At 36.1% G+C, this 27,585-nt stretch overlaps 2 protein-coding genes across 3 annotated transcripts in view; one reads left to right on the forward strand and one right to left on the reverse strand.

The window, feature by feature from the left end:
* The first annotated feature begins 1,056 nt into the window (after window positions 1-1,056).
* LOC138715709 (ionotropic receptor 21a-like) lies at window positions 1,057-17,941 on the forward strand. The gene is made up of 7 exons (XM_069848765.1): window positions 1,057-1,144; window positions 3,588-3,868; window positions 6,945-7,093; window positions 7,517-7,943; window positions 8,702-8,988; window positions 11,090-11,467; window positions 14,503-17,941. Exons 1-7 carry the CDS (start codon window positions 1,057-1,059, stop codon window positions 15,203-15,205), a joined length of 2,313 nt encoding a protein of 770 aa, XP_069704866.1. The 3' UTR covers window positions 15,206-17,941.
* A 2,866-nt stretch (window positions 17,942-20,807) lies between these two features.
* LOC138714843 (peroxisomal acyl-coenzyme A oxidase 3-like) overlaps window positions 20,808-27,585 on the reverse strand; it is a 27,803-nt gene continuing 21,025 nt past the window's right edge. For both annotated transcript variants that reach the window (XM_069847031.1, XM_069847032.1), the window contains 3 exons: window positions 26,930-27,084; window positions 25,856-25,991; window positions 20,808-24,209 (listed from right to left, as the gene is read on the reverse strand). In XM_069847031.1, the coding sequence (XP_069703132.1) occupies window positions 23,950-24,209; window positions 25,856-25,991; window positions 26,930-27,084 (551 nt within the window). In that variant the 3' untranslated portion in view covers window positions 20,808-23,949. The remainder of the gene's footprint in view (window positions 24,210-25,855; window positions 25,992-26,929; window positions 27,085-27,585) is intronic.

Here is a 27,585-nt window from a genome sequence, read left to right on the forward strand (position 1 = left end):
CACAGGAAGATCAACAAACATAATGATGTCCATTCTGGAAATGGATAATACGAAAATTTGTCAACCATGACAACTCTTATCATAGTAAACAGCTCATAATAAAATGACATAAAAGCCTACATCAATAATATTCAATGAAACCCAATTTTCTTCCATTTTGATTCTGCATACACTACTTTTAACACTTGAATATAAGTAATTGATGAACTAGCGGACTTACTCGTGTTAATTATGTAAGTTTGTGCGGCTTACAGCACCCACATAACAGGCAGAGAAGTTCGAGATGACGCCGAGATCTAGTAGGCTCTGAGGATGGTGTGATAAGCACCGAAACAGCTGTAAGCCGCACAAACTTACATAATTAACATGAGTAAGTCCGCTAGTTAATCAATTACTCCAATTTTTTTGTTTTTATGATGAGGTGTAAAGTCTACTATTGTTATAGCAGCAGTGCAAAAGGTCTTTAATCTAGTACTGCCCACATAAGCAATTGGAACCAACTGTGTCGAACAGTTGCATTAACTTCTTAAAATATTAAAATCTCGTTAAAAGTGCATGAATTTTTTATGCAAAGGCAATGGAAATACGATTGTCTAATGACCTTTTCGAAAATGTAAATTGGATAAACGCAGTAGCTACATTGTGAAGAGAAAGCCCTTCAGTCAGTGACTTTAGTCAGCAAATGCAATGTTCTGTAGTATCACGCTTCTATTTATTACATTACTTTACATAGACGTAATATTTGATAATATTCCTACTTTCATCAGCGCCCTGGAGATTGCAAAAATAAAGAACATGAATAACACATACAACATAAGGTATGATTTTTCGTAAAATACAAATAGGAATTATTCCCTATGTGCTGATTATACTGTGTACTGCATGTCCAAAATTGGACAATGCATCGTGTGGACGTGGAGTATTAAATGTGTAACTCTTCCTATCAGATTTTAACCCCAATCGAATTTTTCTAATCAATTATTTAACGACGCTGTATTAACTGTGCAGTTACGTAGCATCAGTAGAATTTGTGACAGCTTGGTGATATTTTGCAAGATGAGTCCAAGGTGGACAGGGTTCGAAGCCGTAGTGAAGGCAGCTCGTCTAGGGAAGATTACCCGAAAAAGTAATCCTGGTCCTCCAGGTTGGGGGTTGAAGCAATGGGCCAGTAACCAGGGGCGAATGGTAGTCACGAAAGTTAGGCTTGCTCTTTTATTCATAGGGGAAGATGGGAGGATATAATAATTCATAATTAATAAAAATAATCAGACCCACATAAATAATTTATTTTATAATTATGAAATCATTATGAGTCATGGATCATATTCGCTTATCAGATGTAGAAGTTCGATATAATATAACAAACATGGCCAACAAAACAGTTTATTTAGTTTTTTCGACCCTGCCAACCAATGCATATTGTTGTATTGAGCACATATTCTCTATAATGTCTGTCTTCTCTTGAATAGTCCTTCGGGAAAATGGATTTAATAATAAGGTTTCAATAACACAATTCCGAACTCATTGCAATACTTCAAATTAATGTTTAAGAATTAATAATACATGCAGCAGCTAACATAGGCATTCCGCTCATACAATTACATTGCACTCGCAAATCACAGCACATTCCTGCTGTCAATACTGGTCTGTGTAACGTTAAATAGTCGTTGGTGTAGCCCTCGGACCAGAGCTTCAAACAACACATAACAGAAGCATGTGCGCCTAGGACGGACCAAGGAGGAAGGCACTTGCGCACGCATCATATTCTCGCTATTTCTACGTCTTTCCTGTAGCTCTGAGAAACGAGCAAGCGTTGCGATACTTGCGGTGTGCAACCTGTGGATGGTATTACGCCTATACAGTATTTCAAAAATCAAAATAAATTTTAATGTACGTAACGCCATTTTGAGAAATACACATTCTACGAAAATTTTGGGCTTGCGCAGCAAGTATAGCATGCCCTGAGAAATCGCCCCTGCCAGTAACCCATTCTTTGGAAAAATTGTTGAAATACTAAAATTCTTCATCATATGCCTCGGAAATCGGACGGATTACCTGGGTGCTTTATTAGTCATGAAGGCTCCTGTGAAGAGGATATAAGGTTTCCAGTGAATTTGAGAAGAGCTGTGGTTAGGATACTAAACACACTTCTTTGATCAACAAAGATTGGACGGCGAACTAAGACCAATATATACAAGGCAATTGTTGAGCCAATTGTCACATACGAGTCAGAATGTTGGGTCATCACCGAGAGGAACTGTAAGAGGAATGAGGCAGTAGAGATGGATTTTCTGAGGAGAACCACTAGGGTGTCAAGGTTGGAGCACATCACCAATGAAGAGATACGGCGCAAAATGAAGAAAGAGGACACTATTATTCATAACATTGAGAGGAGGCAGTTGTTATGGTATGGCCACGTGCTTAGGATAGATTATTATAGGATACCATATATGATGTTCAATTACCAACTGCTGGATAGAAAAAGGAGAAGAGGTAGACCACGGCCACAGTGGAAGAAAGGAGTGGAAGGAATTTGAGGCGTGGAGATGCTCAAGATAGAGCTCTCTGGCGACAAAGAGTGGGATGTGGCTGGATCCATAGGATCCCCATTTGATGATGAGTCCAGGTTTTGCCATGGAATTAACCGACATTCGCCTTTGGAGAAATTTCGATCAAAACTGAACCAGATAATCAGTCCAAACGGGATTGGGATGATCTAGGAATTTACGACTTCCTTGTAGAAATGAAATCAAATGCGTTTGACAGCTTCCATCACCTTTTTCAATACAGGATAACTGCAATTTTGTGGCTTTATTCTTAACATCTTTCTAAATATACGCCACAGAGTTGTTTTCGGACTTTGCAGTTGCCTAATTGCTCAGGCTATTCTGGTTGGTTGTCAGATAGTCTCGTGTTTCATTGGAAGTGTGCAGTTGGTCTTACAAATGTATCCCTCCTTTCCGAGTCCTTGTGCTTCTTATGGAGTTTTCTGGTAATAAATATCATTTAAATTTGCGTCGAAGATTACGTTGCGCAGTCACGACAGAACAATGAACTGCGAAATTCAGCAAACAAAATGCTTTCTGTGGTTTTGACACTCCATTTTTTAACAGCAGACTGCACATGTGTATGTGGCACTTTTAAATGGTATTTCTGCACAAAAGTGCTTACAAAGGAAGGCAAATTTTCAGTGGAAAAAAGTTTGAATTGAATGCACACCTATTCATGTTATAAACATATTCCAGGAGTCCAGAGGAATTCTTCTCAGGACCGTGGGATCAATTCTGCTGCAACATAAGCTACATTTGGAGGGAATGCATTTCAAGAGTCATTCAGTTGCAAACATGGCGTGCTCAGAATGTTTGAGTGTTTAGGCAAGAAGATTGTGAAGACGAATTTTCGATTCCAAAGTGGCAATGCCTCTCAATTTTTTTTTTTTTTGGTTGGTATTTATATAACTCAACTAGAAGTCAAGTAGGTAAATTAATCATGCCTATCTTTGATAGCACTCTCGCATAGAAACACCCTTTTAATAAACTTAGAGAGATTAAATTTACTGTTTACCGAGACCTACTTCTTTCCTACAGCATGTAGGCCTCATATTTTTCCAAATAAAGCATATGGATATCAGAGCAATTATTTTGGAAAACCCTCTCTAATTCAGTGTTTTTTTGCATCTAGTGATACAAAATTATTCAAATATGTAAAACAAGTGGACTACAATGAAGGATTGGAGCGTCTGGTGACTGCTATTGTTGCACAAACGCTTGACGAACTCAACTGTTTGGCCGTTATTAATGACAGAGCTCAGCAAGATATATTTAACAGCCAATTCTTCAAGACACTTGGAAATGTGCCTTATTATAAGGTATGTACTAACTTTATATTTACATTACTATTACAGATAACTACAGTCTGTTTTTTTTCCTGCCAAAGATTTTAAAACTTTCGTACCACGAACTACTGATGTCTCAAATTCTTCAATTTTCTTTAAGCTAGCTAAACGAGGTGATCCAAAAATATTTTATTCGCCTACTATTGTGTTAACATTCCTTTTTTGCTATTTCTAGTTTATGTCTCAGTTTCCAAATGTTTCTGTGTCATTCATGGTACAATGTAATCAGTGCTGATTTGCGACTATGAGTTAGTACTTGATAATTTAGTACCTGCAATTTAAACAACAGGATCTCATCGATTTATGACATTACTACAAAGGAATTACCGGTATACTAATAAAGATGGTAACAATAAGGGTGACAATAACAATTATACACCATCCTGAAATCACTATTTTGAAAACTGCTTAACATATGTTTTCATTACTTTTTAATATACACATATTTATGTTTTAAACCTTTCACTTAGATTACTTTCACATTTTGCAAGTGTAAAATTAAGACGTAAAGTTTTCACAATGAAGAGTATTAATTATTTTTTAAACCTCTTATACTATTGCTCCATTTTGGGATGAAAGACCCTGGCCATTTAAAAACACGGGGGAATCTTTCCCTCTATAAGAAAAACACATTATAATCCACAGTTTCTATGTTAGTGAAGCCCGAAATCCACAATAACAATCTCATGCTTGTGAAATTGACAATAAATGAGTCCTCTGTTGTGGCTGAAGTGCTAATGTTTGTGGCTACAAAGGTAGTAGAATCAGATCTGAACTCTAGATAAAATTATAGAGATTTATATCCTTTTAACAGAAATGAATATGCGTCTCTTGTCTTGCTTTTGTTCAGCACTGTTTGCGACAGATTGACTACATGATCAAAGAATCCCATATCCCATTACTATCCTATGTTTAATAATCAGAATCTTCATAGAAGTTATTACAGAATAGGTCACATTTTCAAACACTAAAAGTAGATAATGGCGACGACCAATGATAATAAGATCACAACAGAAACAGTGGTGAATGGATAGATTGATGAATGGATTTGTGAATGGATGCATAGGTCATTGGATTTATTGGAGAAAGATGGATAGATGTGGATGAGAATGATGCACGGATAGGTGGATTAGTTATTTCATCATCATTATCAACAACTTTCAAGGATTGTACCTTTTCAGCCTACTTTATCTTAACTAATAAGAATTTTGAACCACCACCAAATTTTCACAGGGCTCATGTGGACAACAGGACACAAAGAAACCACAAAAGACAACACAGACCAAGGGACAGGAATCAAATTTCTACCAAAGAGAGAAAAAACTCGATTTACTTGTCAGATCTACTGAAATTGTAGCATAGCCATAAACAATTTCAGCTAAGTCCAATACTGATGTTTTTTAAATAATTTCTTATGCCATCTAATTTGCATTTATTAAAAGTTTGAAGTGGTAGTATTTATATTTTATTTCGTGAATTAGAACAAAGGTAGATATACTTGAAACGCATAATTGAAAGTGTTTGTATGGAAACTGAATGATAAGACACATCATTTCATTGTATATCGTAAGGACAAAATGTTATGTAAAGTGCAAATAACAAAAATCTTTAGCAAATAATTTTATTTTTACAACAATACATTGTTCTTTATTTTAGAAGCAATGGATAAAAATATATTCAGTTCATTGATGACAACATTTATGATATAGTATAAATTGCATAATAACAATATGTACTATGAAATAATAGTTAGAATATATATTTTTATTTGCTATTACAGTAGAGAATGTTACTAAGAAAGTAAAGTAAATCGAAGCAAGTTTAATGATTTCAGTCAATAATATAAGTAGTGCTGTCATGGTAATTTTCTTCTTGACCATATGTGCCCACACCATATTTTTCTCCCTTGAAATATACGGTATTGTACTCTCTGTACCCCTCTGACCACCATTTAATGGATATTTTTATGTTAAAGAAGAAGTACTGTAAAGAAAGTGTTCTGCTTTTCATTTTAATTGTAAAACAAACTTGATTTAAAGATCCCATGAAGCTTTCACAACAGATGCACACTTGTATTCGTGAATCTGCAGTAGTCTACTATGGGTTTATTCAACCTTTAACATATGAAAACAAAAGCACACATAAGATCGCATCTTCATTCAGAAAGCAGAAATACAACATAACATACAGAACAGAAAACACACTAGAAAGACAACTCAACACACAAAAAACACAAACAAATAAATACGACCACACAAGTGTATACAAACTCACATGTAATAGTTGCGATAAGTTCTACATAGGACAGACAGGCAGATCATTCCAAACACGCTACAAAGAACACATTAAAGCAATAACCAGAGGACACAATACATCTACATACGCCAATCACATAACCAATGCTAACCATACATACAATAACATAAATACGGACATGGAAATCCTACACATACAACCCAAGAACCAAAAACTCAACACACTAGAACAATACGAAATATACAAACACACTAAAACACATCCCAATCAAATTCTCAACACACAGATCAATTTCAGTACACACACACTATTTGACTCCACTCTTTAACACCTTTCAACAATCAAACACACCCACATAACAGGCAGAGAAGTTCGACATGACGCCGTGATCTAGTAGGCTCTGAGGATGGTGCGTCAAGCATTGAAACAGCTGTAAGCCGCACAAATCTTACATAATTAACACGAGTAAGTCCACTAGTTAATCAATTAATTATAACCATTCTTTTATTATATGGTTCCGGATTCCAAGACTAAGGTGATCATATATGTTTATGAACATCAAAGAAGATATATTAGGAACAGCAAGAGATAGTCTAAAATCAGTACAGTACTGTACCACTACAGACCTCCATGTACCTAACCCATACATCATGGTCCTGTATCAGCAAAATTTTCTCTTCCTCATACGATTCATATGATGCCATATGGCCCCACATGACAGCACTGCTTATAACTATATCTTACAATGTGTAGTCAGAAACTAAATCTTATGAATTTCTTTTATTATTTGCAGGTGCTAGTGGAAGAAAAGGAAGATTTGCAGAGTCCAAATTTCAAAACACTGTCTGTGATTAGACATGTTAAGAGATCAGGTTGTCGAGTTTACATTTTGTTAATTTCCAATGGCGGGAAAGTATCACGTTTCCTCAAATTTGGGGACAGGTGATGCAAGCAATAATTCATTCTATGTTTCGTGTAGTTATGAATACAATACAGCCTTGTTAACTTATTTTCACGACTCAGAAATAACAGAAAATACCATAGATTCACCATGCTGGCATATCTATCACTGTTTCGAGATGATAAGAGAGAGATGATTTTTTTATACTGTATGATGAATTATTTTTGGACCAACCTTCTTATCTAAAATTAAGGCAAAGTTTGGTGATAAATGATGACCAGCTTCATGAATAGAAATTTTTCTTAACAGAATGCTAAATGAATCTCCTTAATGGGGAGGGGAAATAATAATAATAATAATAATAATAATAATAATAATAATAATAATAATAATAATAATAATAATAATAATAATAAAAAGATTATGCATTTCTCTATTACTAACAGTATGGATGGCTGTTGCAGATACCGAATGCTTGATACGCGAGCTAAATTCGTACTACTACATGATAAAAGATTATTTCACTCCAATCTCCACTATCTATGGAAAAAAATTGTAAACATTGTATTCCTGCGTGAACATGGGAGATACAACCGACCTGGGGCATTTAACAACAAGAGGATTCGACCTTGGTATGACATCAGCACTGTTCCATTTCCAACACCAATACAAAAGATTTTTATTCCACAACGCTTGGATACATGGCACCTTGGTAAATTCCACACTGGAACTGATCTATTTCGAGAGAAGACTTCAGACTTGCAAGGCGAACAACTCAAAGTGGTGACATTTCAGCACGTGCCTGCCAGTGTGAAGATGACAGCTCCTGCTAGGAAGGATACTATTGTGGAAGGCAGAGGTCCTATCGGGTTTGGAGGACTTGAAATAGAGGTATACAGCCAAAAACATGAAATATGTAGATTATTATAAAGCCTTCTAATACATACAGCTTATAAAACTTTGATTTTTCTAATAATGTTTGATTAAAGCACAGTCCTTCATTTTCAGTATAATGATAAATTATGTATTGACCAATAATTTAATAATATAATTACGTTCTGAAACATATGTTTGTCAGGTAACTTCAAATTTTACGTAGAAATGTTTCAAATATTTTAATTAAATATTTAATGCCTATATATCTTATGATCACTATTATACTTTTACTGTGTCATACTTTTGACCAATAAAACGGTACGGAACAACGTGTTTCAACCAATCATGGCTGCTTATCCTACAATTTTTATCATCTACCTACAATTGTTTTTTATCACCTTCCTAACATTTGTTTCTTTGTTTATCCAAATCCACTAATTAAAATTTACATTACTGTAAAGCAAATTATAATAAAGACATGAACCTCATCGTTATTCATGAACAAAGGAATCTTTCATATGCGATAACTCTACCTCATGGAGCCAATATTTTTATTTTTCATTAAAAAGAAACTGCGGTTAAGTTTTTCTTTCCATCTGTACATAACTGATCTCGTCTGGAATTGAATCTGTGTATCTTGGACCTAGAGACAAATACGGTAATCCTCAGGATGGATATATCTCGAAATGATTAGATGATAGAAGCTGTTTATTCCAATTAGTTCACTCTATAAATGAAACACAACTTGTCCAACTTTACTTGTTTTGTTACAGGTTTTGACAACCTTGGCGAATGCACTCAACTTTGAACCTGATGTGTATGAAGCACCAGATGCAGACATGGAACAATGGGGTCGCAAGCAGCTGAATGACTCGTACACTGGTCTGCTGGGAGAAGTTATGAATGGCAATGCTGATGTCGCCCTCGGGAACCTCTACTACACCCCTTACTACTTGGAGCTCCTTGATCTTACGATTCCTTACACCACAGAGTGCCTTACATTTCTCACACCTGAGTCACTCACTGACAACTCCTGGAAAACACTTATATTACCTTTCAAGTAAGAGTTATTGCCAACAAATGTGACAAAATGCTTCAAATTTGCAGAAAGGTGAAGCAGTGCATCAGCTGCTAATGTTAAGCAATTTACAATAATGGCCCTTCTCAAATGGCTTCGGCTTGACTGATATCCATGTTCACTTTTCTCATTAGAGAAAATACATACTGTGGTGCTACAAAAATCAATTTCGAGATGTTCAGAAAAATACATGTTTTCTGCATCCCTCACACCGAAAAGTGGTGTTGGGCATGCTATCTATTGTCTGTCCATAATTCTGTCTGTGTATATTGATTTCTCCTATTAAACGAATTTTGCTCATATTAAATATCTATGCTGAAATACATACTTCCTGCATATGACGAGAATCAATAACAGATCGTGCGATGTAGTAATATCTGTCCCATACGAGAGAGAGAGAGAGAGATGGATATAGATGGAAACAGAGAGGTAGAGAGAGGTGTTACTGCTTGAACACTGCGCTACAACCCGCATATTTATAATACAGTCGAACCTCGATACAACAATTTTCTGGAGACTAGAAAAACTGTACTGTTATATCAGGTTATTGTTGTATTGACAGGTTATGAAATTTTCACAAATTTATGTTCTGAAAAAGAATATGGTAGAAATAAGTATAAAACAACATTATATACTAGGAAATAACATTTACTCAACATTTGATTACCTTATTTGATTTTTTTCCTCAGGCTATTACTTTAATGAAAATAATCCCATGTCTCTCTTTAAACAATTGTACAAAGGGAACAGTATGAGTTAAAATTGTCTTTTTTTTTCCTGGCTATATTTAGAAATTTTATATCTGGACTTCAGAATAAAATATGTCCAAGTGGCAATTATTTCTTTTTTTCTTTTATTGGTAATTTTACGACGCTTTATCAACTGCTATGGTTATTTAGCGTCTGAGTGAAATGAAAGTGACAGTGTTAGCGAGATAAGTCCAGGGTCCAGCACCAAGAGTTATCCAGTATTTTCTCTTAATGAATTGAAGAAAAACCCCGGAAAAAATCTCAACCAGGTAACTTGTCTCAACTAGGATTTGAACCCGGGCCCACTAGTTTCACGGTTGGACTTACTCCACAGTGGTGGGCTTGTCTCTCTTGATAGGTAATGCTGCATTCCCCTGATTTGCGGGAGCCGTGAAGACACTGGAGGTGATAAGCAGGAGGTTTGTCCTTAGTTGATATATTATTACGATGTACCGAGTGGATGAGTGGAATGGTTTATATATTATGTATTATTATAGCGTTGCTAAATATGCGACTAAAACATGGTTATTTTATTGACTGTGTAATTTGTACAATGTGGAAATTTGTTCCACTCATCCTCCATCATATGATGACGCAGAATTTCTGCACGGAAATATCATATGTACTTCGGTACATCGTAATAATATATGACATGCGAAAAATAATCACTTAGTGATTTAAGACGGCGCTTATTCTGTCGGATCCCGGCCACTTAATCACTCATAACGAGTGCACCTCTGCACATGTATGGACATTGTGCCACTGTCATACATCTATGACGCAGTGCATGAGGGTAGGCCACTAGAGGGAACCCAAGAGGAGGAACTTAAACTGAGAGGATTCAATCCGACATCGGGATGGGAATCTGGTGTGGCTTAGTGGATAGAGCATCAGCACATAGAGCTGAAACCCCGGGTTCAAATCCCGGTGCTGGAGAGAATTTTTCTCTGTTCCACTCATCCTTTCTTAGTTGAGTTATGTTACACTAAGGCTAGCCAGAAATACCTTTATACCTATAGACAACCAGCATAGTCTCAGGATAACCAGCATGATTCTCAGCTGTAGGTTCGATTCCCACTTGAGCTGATTACTTGGTTGGGTATTTGCCGAGGTTTACTAACTGTAAAAAGAATGTCAAGCAATCATACGGCGAATCCTCGACCTCATCTCACCAAATACAATCCCAAAATCACCAATTCTATATATGCTAAAAAACTTAATATAGTAGTTATTATAGCGTTGTTAAAGATGCGACTAAAACATGGTTATTTTAGTGACTGCGTAATTTGTACAATGTGGAAGTATGTCCCAAGTAATAACACTTTTTTTTTCAGGCCAGTAATGTGGGCTGCAGTCGTCGTCACTTTGTTCCTGGCTGGATTTGTGTTCTACGCCCTTGCTAACTACCACCACCACATTGTGTCTAACCCAATGCATAAGAACATAATCAAGGTGAAAGAAAAAGGACAAGCAACAGGTGAAACCAAAATGTATGTTGATGAGGAAGTAAAAACTGAAGGTCTTTACCTGTTCAGCGAACTCGACAATGGTATCCTGTACACGTATGGAATGCTCTTGTTGATTTCATTACCCAAGCTGCCAACAGGATGGTCTCTTCGAGTCCTCACAGGGTGGTGGTGGATCTACTGTATTCTTGTGGTAGTGGCATACAGAGCAAGCATGACAGCCATCCTTACCAATCCTACACCGAGGTAAGTTGTTGAACCTGATCATTTCCTGTACATTATTAAAGGCCTAGAAAAAAGTGCTAGTTTCAAGTAATTACTTACTTACAAATGGCTTTTAAGGAACCCGGAGGTTCATTCCAGCCCTCATATAAGCAATCCAAATATCTTGGAGTTATTTTCGTTAGTAAGTTAACATGGAGCAACCATTTGAAATACATTTCTGAAAAAGCTCGTAAAAGATTCTCCCTTCTAAAAAGACTAGCAGGAAAGAAATGGGGATGCTCTAGGAATACTTTGAACACTACATACAAAATGTTTATACAGCCAGTGCTGACATACTGCGGAGAAATTTTAATTACTTCACCTTTCATAAACGAAATAGAATATGTTCAAAACCAAGCTCTCAGACTCATTACTGGTGGAATCAAAACAACTCCAATAGATTCTATGAGATTCCTCACTAATATTAACAGCATCAAAATGACAATAGAAGAAAAAGCACTGATTCAATATGAAAAACTTATCAGATTACCAGGAAACAATTGGCATTCGTACAGTCCTCTATGTAGATTGAAAACTCAAAAAAGTTTCATATCCATTGTTCAAGAATTAAAACAGAAAATCAATATCCCGAATTTAAAAGAAAACTTACAAATAAACCAAACCCTTTAACTCTATTAAATATAGAATATAATCTAAATTTAACAGAAGAAATACTGAAATCAGAAGTAAACACTGAAATACTGAAACAATTGTCTTTAGAGACAATTAATATTAGGTACCACCAAAACTATTTACAAGCGTGCTGGAACACCAATTTAGAAAACTGAAATGGAAACACACACATGGACTAAATATAGATGGGCGGAAACTGACACACCTCAGATTTGCAGATGACATAACTCTGATGGCAAGATCAGCAAAAATGCTAGAGGAAATGATCATTGAAGTGGACAAAGTAAGCAGCGCAGTAGGACTCACAATGAATCCCACAAAAACAAAAGTTATGACCAATGGAACACAAGACCCTATCCAAATTCAACAATCAGCACTTGAGTATGTGCAGCAGTACGTGTACCTCGGGCAAAGCATCTCCCTAAACAAGAACACAGAGAATGAAATCAAACGCAGAATAGGACTGGCATGGAACAAATTTTGGTCGCTCAAATTCCTACTCAGGGACAAACGGCAAAAAGCAAGTACGAAAGCTGAAATCCTAGACAAATGTGTCATGCCGACATTACTCTATGGCTGTCAAACGTGGTCCTTGACAGAAAAACAGAAAAAACAGCTACAGGTTTGTCAAAGGAGAATGGAAAGGAAGATCCTAAATGTTTCACTAAGAGACAGACTCAGAAACGAGGAAATAAGAAGAAGGACAAAAATGCGCGATGTGGTAGAAAGGGCAGAAAACCTAAAATGGAAATGGGGCGGCCACGTAGCATGTATGGATCACCAGAAATGGACGAATCGCACCACAATGTGGGACCCGAGAGAAGGACGACAGCACGTGGGACGACAAAAAACCAGATGGGCGGACTACTTCAGAACCAGAGCGGGAAGTCAATGGTCGAGAGTGGCACGAGACAGAGAAGTATGGAGGCAACTGGCACCAAACATGAATCAACAAGCACCAGATAGGACAGAAAGGCAACGACAGTGAGTGTAATTCGTGTGAAGTGATATGAGGAAGTGTGGGAGATGAGTATGGTAGAAATGATCGAAGAGGGAAGTCAGGAACAGTGAAACGAAGAAATATCAGTAATATGACCAAGCTCCTAAGGACTCGCTCAGCTTAGGAGCCTACTTATGAGCAATTCCCTGTGACAACAGGAGGCCCTTGCCCTTAGGGGATGTGTACGGGCTAAATTTATTATTATAAATTTATTATCCTCCACAAAACTGGCTTCATTTATACACCAACGGATCCTTGATCTCCAGAGAAAAAGGTGCTGGTGCAGGTGTTACGTGCTGTCTCTTCTCACTTTATAGATCTCTTGGATATGGAACAACACGTTTTGATGGTGAAATCATTGCAATAAGTGAAAGTCTCAGGAATCTTCTATACCACATCAATAAATTTAAGAATGCAGTTATATTGTCAGACTCCAAAGCAGCTATTCTATCAATAGTCTCTAAACACACACCTTCATCTCAAACAGCAGAAATAACTAAAATGCTCTCTCAATTAATATCACTCAATAAAAGAATTGTATTCCAATGGATACCATGCCATTGTGGAATCCTGGGAAACGAGAATGCGGATGCTTTAGCAAAGAAGGGCAGCACTGCTACTTACAGACCTATTACTAAATCTACGTATTACTCTGTGAAAAGATTTATTAAATCTACATATTTAGACTTCAACAAAACAATTTGATACACAATCTCATGGGAAAAAATGGAACTCTCTGCATCATAATCCACAGTTAATTCCCGATTTACCACGAAAATCGTCTGTAGCTGCATTTATATTGGCAACAGGCCATGACTGTTTGGCCAAACACCTGCATAGAATTGGAATATATCAGTCCCCTATCTGCCCATTGTGCGACTCAGACCAAGAGATGGATTTGGAACACCTCAAAATCTGTGCTTCAGTGGCTGACCATGATAATATGTTTGAAAAGTATTGGAGTGCAAGAGGTCAAATGACTTTATTGTCAAACGCCTGGCATTAGAAAACAACAACAACATTTTGTGCGATTTTTGCTATGCTATAAAAGAGGTAACTAAAAAACGCAAATTTCGAGTTACCTAGTTCTTGCATTCAACCGACGATATAATCTGCTGTTATACTACACTTTTATGAACGACTAAATTTGTACTGGTACTAATATTTTTCACCCACCAAATGCAATAAGTAAAAACTACTTTACATGTCAATGTTTTAAATTTCTGTACACTCTTTAATAACTAATACAGATCTCAATTCTTTCCTTTGGTCAATTTTCAGGAAGTATTTCTCTATTTTAACCAGTGTCTTTAATTTTATAGGGCTCTTGCTAGTGGAACATTCTGTAGTAGAAAATGACTTTTAAAATTTACTTACTTCACAGGGTCACCATAGACACACTGGAAAAACTGGTAGACAGCCATATTTCATGTGGAGGATGGGGCGAAGAGGTGAAGGAATTCTTTCTCACGTCACTAGACACAGCAGGACAAAAAATAGGTCTTAAGTTCGAAGTTATCTACGATACTGATTCTGCAGTAGAACGGGTGGCAAGAGGACAATTTGCTTATTACGAAAACATATATTTTTTGCAATATTTACGAGTGAAAAGACAACAAACGAGAAAACATAATAAGACTAAAAGCATTCCTAAATCAAATGTTGGTCAAGGCGAACGAAACTTACACATTATGCATGACTGTGTGATCCACATGCCTATATCAATAGGTCTTCAGAAGAATTCACCTCTGAAGCCACACATGGACAGATTCTTACGGCGTATCATTGAAGCTGGCCTTGTCAAGAAGTGGCTGAAAGATGTGATGCTCAATATTGTGTCAAATGACGACACTCAAGAGGAAGTCGACGACGACAAAAAGGCTCTGATGGATCTGCCCAAGCTTTACATGGCCTTTGTAGCTCTGGGCATTGGGTACCTCTTAAGCATCTGTGCACTCATTGCTGAACAGATACACTGGCAATGTATTGTAAAGAAAGATCCTTTATACGACAAATACGCCATTAATATTTATTACGATCACAAAAAGTCCTTAAAGAGGATTATAAAAACGATGTCTCGAAAATGACACATACTTTTCTCATTATACGTTTTACACATTTTGTAACAATTCAGTTTTCATCAAGTTGCCAATTTTATTTATGTTTGTAGATTATTTTCTTGAACCATCATTTAAAAGACACAAAAATTAAAAATTTATTAAGAAAATAAACTTTAGTTTTCTGATTTGCAAGTCTTTTTTACGTATAATCCAAGAAAGTAAGATATTCAACTTCACTTATAAATTGTACGGTTTAATTACATGTAAGATTAAATTTTTCACGAACTCCTATTATTACTTCTAATATTACTTTGCTACTTACTTGAAAAATATTGGAGTGCAAGAGGTCAAAAGACGTCACTGTCAACCGCCTGGCATTAGAAAACAACAACTACTTTGCTACTTACAAAACTCGGTACCTATTTAAAATTTACAGAAATATTACAAAGGTATTATGATTTATGAGATTCTACCAAGACACAGCCCTCTTGGATTCTACCAATAATACTTACTTGTCAAGAAATCAATAGCACTATGAAAAAAGGCCATTCAGTTTCTATTACAGTCATTGCGGATAACATTAGAAAAAAATATAACAGAGTACCTTTACCGCCAAATTTAATAAAAGCAATAAAATCTCCCCACGATCAAACTTCAATCAAAATCGAAATTAAAAAGAATAGTTGTGAAAACTGGTCCATCTCTTTGGATTAATAGAAGACTCCGACAGAGACGTGGTCTCTTTGCATTATTATTTGATCTCTATATAAATAGTATATTTGAAGAATGGAAAGCCTTAAAACCAAAGAATATATTTTCTGGAAACAGTTTCCATATTAGTAGTATTTTGTTTGCATAGGAGCAGGTATTATTAGAATATTCAGAAAACGATTTGCACATAAATGTAACATTAACTGAATAGAGTATTGGAAAAGTATGATATGAATATTTCTTCAACAAAGACCAAGGTCTTGGCAGTGGAAGGAAAACAAACTAGACGGCCAAAAATAGTCATAGATGAAAAAATTATCGAGCAAATATGCGATTTTAAACATTTAGGCTGCAATTTAACCATACACTGAATTCAAAATAAGAAGGAAACATGCAGAAACATAACCAAGTCAAAAGAACTCCAAATTAGATTACATAATGTCCTCTCGAAAGCAATTCGTCTTTGTGGTAAGCAAAATAGAAAAAAGGATAGGCTGCTTCATGCAGTTTCTGAGTTCAGAAGCAGGAGTTACATTAAAAGAACAAAATAAGAAATGAAGAAATTATAATTAAACACCAACAATATATGGGATGATATAATATCTTATCAATTTAATTGGTAACACATGTAGAAACAACGTTAACCACGTTATGATTTTCACTACCATCTGAAAGGACGAAGAGGCTTGGGCAGGTCAAGAACTAAATGGAAAGACTCCGTTTGCCTTGGAATAGGACATGTTTTATCCATCCTTAAAAGAAGAAGGAAAAGAATAAGTCACTTTTGTATGAGTATAAATGTACCGAATGCTAGCATGGAAGGAAGGAAGAAACTTTTCACAAAGAATGGCCCTGGATGAATAAGTGGTATTGACTGGCTTTTATATTATTTGTAGTGAAAAGGGAATTTCTGAGTCTATATTTGTAACCTTTTGAGATAAGTAAAGATTTTACAAAAAAAAAAAAAAAAAAAAAATACCGAATTCATTGTTTGCTACTTTAATATCTCTAGATCCTCTATATGGGGTAGAACAGTTATCCCACCGTGACTCTATTGTTAGTGCTTTGTCAGTAGAAACAGAGCATACTACAGAAAGGTGAGAAAGTATTTGGGCAGGAGAGGCTGTTATTTCCGTAAAACTCTCAGCTATTAGTTTCATTTGAATGACTTCACAGGGAGCTTTACCTGAAAGCTAGACTTGCATATTAGTTTCGCTATTTTATGAAATGTTGAGCAGTTCGAACATTACGACAATGAAAATGATTTTAGTATTTAATTCACATCTTGCCAATTTTACTTCCTTTCAAAAGGAAGCCATAATAAGGGTTATTGTCTGTAAAATTTCAATGCCCTCAAATAGGTTCCAACATGTAAATTCTGAATTGAATGACAAAACATTTAACTCCTGGACCACCGATGATTATTAATTTGACAGAATGAATTCCATTCCTAATTATTTTCTGTAGTACTGTTGATGGTTACTGCAATGGGATAGCATTCAATGAACTAACTACTTACATTAAGAGAGAGTTCATTCCTCTGTTTCTTTATCAGACGGTACTGATATGAATTAAGCTCACTTACTTACTTACTGGCATTTAAGGAACTTGGAGGTTCATTGCCGCCCTCACATAAGCCCGCCATTGGTCCCTATCCTGAGCAAGATTAATCCAGTCTCTATCATCATATCCCACCTCCCTCAAATCCATTTTAATATTATCTTCCCATCTAAGTCTCGGCCTCCCTAAAGGTCTTTTTCCCTCTGGCCTCCCAACTAACACTCTATATGCATTTCTGGATTCGCCCATATGTGCTACATGCCCTGCCTATCTCAAACGTCTGGATTTAATTTTCCTAATTATGTCGGGTGAAGAATACAATGCGTGCAGTTCTGTGTTGTGAACTTTCTCCATTCTCCTGTAACTTCATCCCTCTTAGCCCCAAATATTTTCCTAAGCACCTTATTCTCAAACACCCTTAACCTATGTTCCTCTCTCAAAGTGAGAGTCCAAGTTTCACAACCGTAAAGAACAACCGGTAATATAACTGTTTTATAAATTCTGACATTCAGATTTTTTGACAGCAGACTGGATGATGAAAGCTTCTCAACTGAATAATAACTGGCATTTCCCATATTTGTTCCGTGTTTAATTATTTCCTCCCGAGTATCATTTATATTTGTTACTGTTGCTCCAAGATATTTGAACTTCTCCACCTCTTCAAAAGACAAATTTCCAATTTTTGTATTTCCATTTCGTACAATATTCCCTTCACGAGACATAATCATATACTTTGTCTTTTCGGGATTTACTTCCAAACCTATCTCTTTACTTGCTTCCAGTAAAATTCCCGTGTTTTCCCTAATCGTTTGTGGATTTTCTCCTAACATATTCACGTCATCCGCATAGACAAGCAGTGATGTAACACATTCAATTCCAAACCCTCTCTGTTATCCTGGACTTTCCTAATGGCATACTCTAGAGCAAAGTTAAAAAGTAAAGGTGATAGTGCATCTCCTTGCTTTAGCCCACAGTGAATTGGAAACGCATCTGACAGAAACTGACCTATAATCAAGCTATACAATTTAAATAAGTGCAGTATCATTAACCCTCTTATTGACCGAATTTTTATGCAAAGTAGCATACATTTTGTCTATCTCTTTAGTCTGATGTTGTGTAACTGTCAGCATCGGGTTTTAGCAGCTATGCAGTCTAACATAAGGCATGTCAGTTATGAAGGGTTAACATAACTTGCCTAAGATCGCATGTTCAAAACCCAGCTACTGCAGTCAACTGAAACTTGCGGTAAAGGATGGGTAGGGCACATGTAAAATAAACAGTGTATGGCACGAATGGAAGCTGATGGGGTTACATTTGACTGCAGTCAAAGCATTTTATTTCTTTCTCATAGAAAACATTATTTTAAACAATTTTAATGATCTCAACGTCATATAAAATTATGCAAATGCAACAGATGAGCGATATATACATCATACAAAAAAATGTAATAAGAAAAACTGGAGTGTTACTTTGAGGTAACACTGGCCACTAAAGGATTAGTACATTTTATTCACTATACATAATATATACTGTAGGTCTACGAAAAGGTATACAAAAACTAACCAATGAAGCAATTTTTGGTTGTAGCCTTTCTCACAATATTTAAAAAAATACTGTTTAAGTAAAACAATTTTATATGTAATTAGTTATGAACTGTGAATGTCGGTTTTTAATTTTATTAAATTTTATCATCTATCATGTACAGGACTACCAAACTTTATTAACTGAGGAATATGTAATGTTTCTAACATTATCACGAAATGCACTAATTTAAACTAAGGAAGACAAAAATAGGAACCATGAGACAAGACTAGCAGCAAAACATCCAATTAATGAAATTATGAAGTTTAAAGAGGAATGAAATGTTTTTATCATGTTCACAGGTTTATGATGTTATAATTTAAACACAACACAGCAGTGCAGCCACAATTTTATATCATTATTATGTATTAAATTTTCATATCTGTACATTAATTTTAGATTGTTAATTACCATAAGTCAATTTATATAGTTATTATTTTCATTATTAAAAAGGTTGTGATTAATCATTCGTTCCACAATAAGAGACAAAATGTACAAGATATTGTATATAAAAAAGCCTGATGATGCCTGAAGGGCGAAAATGTTTGCTTAATTTTTAATTGTTATATTTGTATAGTACACAATGATCACTTACATGGGTAAGTGTCATTGACTTTTTATATTTGTGATATGTCAATTAGACTGAATTAATTAAACAATATTATATTATATTATATCACAAAAATAGGAAAGGCAAATTTGTCCTGCGAATTACAAAAGGGAATGACGAAGAAGTCATCAGCCATCTTGAAGGTAGGAAGTGTACGTTTTTAATTTCACTACTGTTTGTTCAAGAATTAAAACAGAAAATCAATATCCCGAATTTAAAAGAAAACTTACAAATTAAACCAAACCCTTTAACTCTATTAAATATAGAATATAATCTAAATTTAACAGAAGAAATACTGAAATCAGAAGTAAACACTGAAATACTGAAACAATTGTCTTTAGAGACAATTAATATTAGGTACCCTCCACAAAACTGGCTTCATTTATACACCGACGGATCCTTGATCTCCAGAGAACAAGGTGCCGGTGCAGGTGTTATGTGCTGTCTCTTCTCACTTTATAGATCTCTTGGATATGGAACAACAAGTTTTGATGGTGAAATCATTGCAATAAGTGAAAGTCTCAGGAATCTTCTATGCCACATCAATAAATTTAGGAATGCAGTTATATTGTCAGACTCCAAAGCAGCTTTTCTATCAAGAGTCTCTAAACACACACCTACATCTCAAACAGCAGAAATAACTAAAATGCTCTCTCAATTAATATCACTCAATAAAAGAATTGTATTCCAATGGATACCATCCCATTGTGGAATCCTGGGAAACGAGAATGCGGATGCTTTAGCAAAGATGGGCAGCACTGCTACTTACAGACCTGTTACTAAATCTACATATTACTCTGTGAAGAGATTTATTAAATCAACATACTTAGACTTAAACAAACAAAATTTGATAACTCAATCCCAAGGGAAAAAATGGAACTCTCTGCATCAAAATCCACAGTTAATTCCCGATTTACCATGAAAATCGTCTGTAGCTGCATTTAGATTGGCAACAGGCCATGATTGTTTGGCCAAACACCTGCATAGAATTGGAATATATCAGTCCCCAAACTGTCCATTGTGCAACTCAAACCAAGAAATGGATTCGGAACACCTCAAAATCTGTGCTTCATTGGCTGGTCATGATAATATCTTTGAAAAATATTGGAGTGCAAGAGGTCAAATGACTTTACTGTCAAACGCCTGGCATTAGAAAACAACAACAACAATTTCACTACTGTTTAGGAAATAAATGAATAAAAACTTTACAGTTTGAAATTCTAACAAAAATGGATTCTTTTTGGAAGTAAATGAGAATCACTATATGGAGAAGTATGTCACTATAATAATGAAATATACTAATACGTAAGAAGCTCTGTTAATTCACCAGCTACCCTTTCTACCTTAACCAACGGAAGTAGTAAGTGAATATGGTCAATGCAGTGTTCGAAATGAAGAGGGAAGGAGAGCCTGAAATTTTTCCCCTTCTGGATCTTTTTCACAACTTCTACATTTCTGTGTTCATTTCCTCTACTGGATAAAGAAAATTCCTCGCTCTGAATTTATGTTTTAATACATTAGTATTAACTAGCCTGAATAACGAACTTTTTCCTAAAACTGCATTTCTGAAAACTTACTTATTTTCTGTGCAGTGATCAAAACATTTTTTCCTTCTAGAGCGAATTTGCTATAATGAACTTTTTCTGACTGTCGTTTGTAAAAACTCTTGGATTTAAATATAAAAAATTATTCTTTAATATTGTCGTACGCCGGACTCCTGGTCGTTTCGCTCTCCGACGTGTTGTCGAGGTGGGGAGGGGAAACGGGAGTGACGTGACAAGATGGCTGTGGTTTGTAGGTGGGGTGATACGAAACTGTGGTGAAGTTTAAAGGAAAGACTGTTTTTAAAGTAACATTGTTTATTACAGAAGTAATAGTGAAAGTGTAACTATGGTTCCCTCCTAGTTCTGTGGTAGGGGTAACGGGGGAGTCGTGATAGAAATTGATAGTTTAGAAATTCGTCCTGAGACTTCGATGCGGGGAGAGTTATGATGGGTGATAGTAAAGTGCGACTCGAGTGAGAGGGAGGTAGGGGTAACGGGAGTGCCTGGGGAAAATCGATTTGCTCTCATGTGTGTTGTGGCGGGGGCAGGATAACGAGAGAGAGGGAATCGGGTAGAAGGTTAGTTCTCTAGTTCGAAGGATCAACACAGCGTACTGTGCGACTTACCGACTTCGAGAACAAGCTTCTGGCATCAGAGGATCAACACAGCATACTGTGCGACTTACTGACTTCAGGAGCAGGGAAAATGGTAACCTCTATCATCGATGGATCAAACAGAGCGAACTCGCGACTTACCGACTCTAGAGGGGGATTAAGGAGAGGGTTGTGTTTTATCGAACAAGTCGGAACAAGTGCGGGGGAGTCGAAGTCAGGAAGGTGTGAGAGAAGGGCGATCAGGGAAGAGAAGTGGGCGGGTAGGTGTTGATGAGACTAGTAGCGAGACGAGAATAACATAAGTTTAGGATACGTAAGAAGTGAGGAATATTCAGCTGGTGTAAGAAAGAATACAGGAGACAGGGACGCAGCTTGGCTCCCTGTTCCCGGAGTGGTGGCCGTGTGTAGACACGTCCGAACAAAAGACAACCATAGCGTAGGCCTGGTTGGAAGACTGCTGCCAGTGGCGGAGGACGCGTTAGAGCTACCTCTTTGCCATCTGGCGAACGAGTGGCCTGGCCTTGTGTCCAAGCTATATTTATACCCCTCGGAACAATGGTGGTTGAGGACGCCGTTGACGTCACAGTGGCTGGGGGTATTTCTACTGCCAACGTGACTCGTCGCCGCGCGATCTTTGCTTTCTCTCTCACAAGAGGGAAAAAAAGCGAGCCAACCTGCTTTCTGAGAGAGAGAAAGCAGCGACTCTCATTTGCGCGGGTAGGTTTGAACTGTTTAAAGTAGGACGCATGGGCATCGAGAATTGATATACACAACAATATAAAATTAATGCATTAAGATATTTCAGATTGTGTCTCTCTCTTCTTTTCCTTTTTTTTTAGAGCTATGCCAGAAATACTATGCGTTTGTTGTATTTGTGTTTGTTGCTATTGCTGTTTTCATAATAACTGATTTGTAAATTATCCAGTAGGTATCTATTAAGTCATAAGGTAGGAGAGAAAGAGTTATCAAGGTAGCAGAAATTAAAAAATAACCATGTCAGGTGTCAAAATAAACAAAATAGACGTTAACAACAACAATAAGAATAATACACATAATTTTATAACAATAAATTTAAAAATCGAATATTGATACAAATACTTAAAAAAAAAAGAAATAAAATGAATAAATAAATTAGTATGTCAACGAGAAATTCTCTCTCCCACATTTTTATCAAGTCGAACACTGGATTTATGTAATACTACAAAATATAAAACAACATTTTTATAAAAACACTTGGAGAAAACGTATTTTATCTGTAACAATGGTACAAAAATATATATCGTAAAAAATAGACAACCATTCCGTACTTTTAAAAATAAATCACAACCATAGTTATTTTGATTAATTACTACAGTAAGGATCAACATGTATATATATTTACTTGTTACTGTCATTTACAAAACTATATAGTACTCCCATATATGTGTTGAACTAGCTACATATTTTTAATTATATTCTGTATCTTTTGGATGGTGTTTGTAGTTGTTATTGAAAAGAAATTCATAAAAGTGTTAATAGCTATTTATGTATCAAGTACGCAAAATAAGGCTTTAGTGGATGAATTCAGTGAGTCCGCTAAAGGTTTTGCGTACGTGGTGCATACCATAGTTTTTTTTTTTCGTTGTTTTAAATCTATAGCATCTATCAGTGCTTTATGGTTGTGCTAACAGATGGAGTTATTTGTCAACAATGTGACGCTGAAACTTTTGTTCAGGTTACTACCCACCCACAGTCCTGATATATTGTATTTTATATTTTTGATGACTGGCTAATTAATATTAAGACTCTAGACACCCAGGCAATTTTTCTTCTTCAAGAAAAATTCATCGAGAGTCGAGCCCGAGAATCAAACCTGGGACCTCCGGATCTGGAAGCCAGCATGCTGACCAACAGACCACGGAGACAGTCAAACAAAAGAGTTTAGTAAAAGCTCTTTAAATTATATGAAATAAAATAAAGTATGCATCATGTACGTAAAGCCTTTAGCAGGCTCACTGAATTCATCTGTTAAAGCCTTATTTTGCATACTTGATACATAAATAGCCACTAACACTTTTATGAATTTCCTTTCTATAACAAAAATACAAAGATAATGGTAAGATCTGCAAGTAATATTTCGCTCACCTCTCTCTCTCCCTCTCTGATATAAACTCAAAGCTTGGATCGCTCATGCCAGTAAACCACATCTTGCCACCAAGATGGTCTCTCAAACACTTGTGGGCTCTGGAATAAGAAGGCTTGAAGGTTTTCATACACCTTGCCGTCAGACTTCCCAAGTACTGAGTTAAGGGCAAAGTCCGGAGGTGCAAGAACATCTGCTAGAGCAATAGCATCAGGTTTCAGCTTTGTGAAGAGATCTAAAATGCCTTCTCGAATCAGCTGTGCTGGCTCATGTCCACTAATGTAAGAACCTGAAATGAATAATGTCAAGAAACATATGACACTACAATTTACTTACTTAAGATAATGAACTTGGAAACAAAAGTACAACAGTTTATAATGATGTGATTAAATAACTATAAAACAGTTATATTACCGGTTGTTCTGTATGGTTGTGAAGCTTGGACTCTCACTTTGAGAGAGGAACAGAGATTAAGGGTGTTTGAGAATAAGATTCTTAGCAAAATATTTGGGGCTAAGAGGGATGAAGTTACAGGAGACTGGAGAAAGTTACACAACGCAGAGCTGCACGCATTGTATTCTTCACCTGACATAATTAGGAACATTAAATCCAGACGTTTGAGATGGGCAGGACATGTAGCACGTATGGGCGAATCCAGAAATGCATATAGAGTGTTAGTTGGGAGACCGGCGGGAAAAAGACCTTTGGGGAGGCCGAGACGTAGATGGGAAGATAATATTAAAATGGATTTGAGGGAGGTGGGATATGATGGTAGAGACTGGATTAATCTTGCTCAGGATAGGGATCAATGGCAGGCTTATGTGAGGGCGGCAATGAACCTCCGGGTTCCTTAAAAGCCAATAAGTAAGTAAGTAAGTGATTAAATAACACCTCATTGTTGATTTTTATTTAATGGCAGGTACTTGACTGTTCGTCATTTACTTATATGAAGCCACCGGCGTGGCTCAGTCGGTTAAGGCGCTTGCCTGCCGATCTGAAGTTGCGTTCGGGCGCGGGTTCGATCCCCGCTTGGGCTGATTACCTGGTTGGGTTTTTTTCCGAGGTTTTCCCCACCCGTAATGTGAATACAAGGTAATCTATGGCGAATCCTCGGCCTCATCTCGCCAAAATAGCATCTCGCTATCACCAATCTCATCGACGCTAAATAACCTAGCAGTTGATACAGCGTCTTTAAATAACCAACTAAAATAAAAAAAAATACTTATATGAAGCCAGTTGTGTAGACTAATTTACTGACAGAGTCATTGCCCAGGGTGCGCCGTAAGAGGCTGGTCTATGCTACACCCACAATGAAATGATATGTAATGAGGTGATGATGGAGATTTGTTGCCACAGAGGAACTGGAGCTCCCGGAAAGAAACCCTGTCTTACCTGGATCACAGGCTTACCCAACGCAAGTCATAAATCAGAGATACGCCAGGGATCGAACCCAGGTGCACTGGATTATGAGTTAAACACTCTAGCCACTGGATCCATGGCGGTATAATTTTGAAACACTGTGAAGTGGCAATAGACAGCGTGTACAATGTCCTACTTCATTTTCTCCGCATTAGTGACACATTTTTTAATTAGAAAAAAGGCAATTTCTTTCACAAACAAACAATGCTACCCTCGAAAGTGACCTATGAGTAAACAAAACTGTGACAAAGAGCAGGTTGAAAAAATCATTTGCAGTGTTAGGATTGGTACCAATTTTCGTTTCTGCATAAGTGGACTTTCAGTTCGGGTCTTTTGAATTTCACTCTAATCATTAGGCCATCTGATACTGAATAAATCTTGTTTCATGGAAGAACTCTTTACTGGCACAGTAATAATATGCAATAAATTTTCTTGCTGTACAGAAGAATTGTGTCATTAGGAAATTACCTTCTTGATTAATTGTATATAAATTAATACATAATATTTTAATATTACCTTGATAAAGAGTAACAAGGTACTTCTCAAGGCTCCAAGCACCATATAGAGAACACAAATTTGTAAGTACGGCTTTAAGCTGTGGGTCAAGTCCATCAGCTGTTACACACAGCCAAAATTTCTGAAGAATGAAATGCTGAAAAGAAAGTGAAAAAGAAAAAATAAAGCTAGGTACATATTAGCATAACAAATTGCGAATTCACTGTCATTTCTTTATTTCGTCACTTAATAATAATAATAGTTTTATTTTCCCTGGCAGAGTTAAGGCCATCAGGCCTTCTCTTCCACTCAACCAGGATCAAATCACATACAGAAAAAATACATACCGGTATACAAATATGAACTTAAAAATAATAATAAACATAATTAAGTAAAAAAGAGAGATTGAATACATATACACAATCAGTATTAACTTTGAAATAACAATAATAAAAAAAATATATATATATGTAATAAAAAAAAAGAGACTGAATACATAATCACAAACAGAAAAAATACATTCTACTTATTCGCTAAAACATAAAACTGACTTGAAAATACCATTTATTTTAGATATAAATTAAGGTGTTGTACCAAGAGTCATTTTCTGTTCTTCAGTTTTTTATGAACATTTTATATACTACATTTTTTTATTGCGAAACTCATATTACAGAAAATTTGTTGCTTTCTTTGTATTCCTGAACTTGTTTATCCCTAAGGTTATTGTAAACTGTAAAATACCGGTACTGAATTTAAAGAATATGTTTTTTCTGTCCTTGGTACTTTAGTCAAGAACTCATGACTAACCTGAAGACATGCAGTGGGAAACATAACCAAAAATTAAGAGTGAACTTACTTTTATTTCAATGAAATACAGTTTTAAATCATACATTTATAAATAATTACAAGTAAATAACAGGTATAAGAGCAGGAGAAGATAAAGAGTACATCAGTTTATTCACTCTTATAACGAGGGTACTCAGATGTTTTCTGCAAGCTGCAGTTGTTTCAACATTATGGATTACAACGAGATTTGATGGAGAATTATCATACAAAGTGTATGAAATACTCAACATAAGTGAAGACATCACTCACCTCAATAAACGCCAGTGACAAGGGCTTCGCATAGAACATCTGTGAGTCATTCTTAGCTGTAAATGCATCCTTGCCTCGCTGCAGCAGAGACTGCACTTTGTTTGCAGTGGCTTGTAGCAGCCAGCAGACCAACCACTGATAGGCAGACAACAGCACTACAAACATAACACAATACCAAGTTTCTTCAGAGTCACACCGTAGCTAAACATGCCACTGATGTAAACCTGTATAAAACAAGAACGTTCTCTATCCCTATAAATACAATGCTGAAAGGAAACTGTATAATTAACATAAGTGATACAGACTTGAAAACAATATAGTTCACAGATGATCAAGAAGATTTCTGTAAAAATAAGATGACTTACTAGCAAAGACCAGCAATTAAACTAGAATATAACGCCAACATGTAATCTAAAAATTTAGACAAAGGAAACGAGAATTAAATTACTGTCATTCAAAGGAGGAATTCTATCTAGTGTAAAATAGTAGTAAACGGAAAAGAAATCGAACAGATATCTCATTTCAGTTACTTGGACCATTTATTATTATTATTATTATTATTATTATTATTATTGTTTAGTCAAATGTCCGAAGACAAGTCTGAACCTCACAAGTGATATCAAGAAGGCACCACTTATAAAGCAGCTAGGCTAGGA

Source organism: Periplaneta americana, chromosome 15, assembly GCF_040183065.1.
Source record: "Periplaneta americana isolate PAMFEO1 chromosome 15, P.americana_PAMFEO1_priV1, whole genome shotgun sequence".
NCBI classification, from domain to species: domain Eukaryota; kingdom Metazoa; phylum Arthropoda; class Insecta; order Blattodea; family Blattidae; genus Periplaneta; species Periplaneta americana.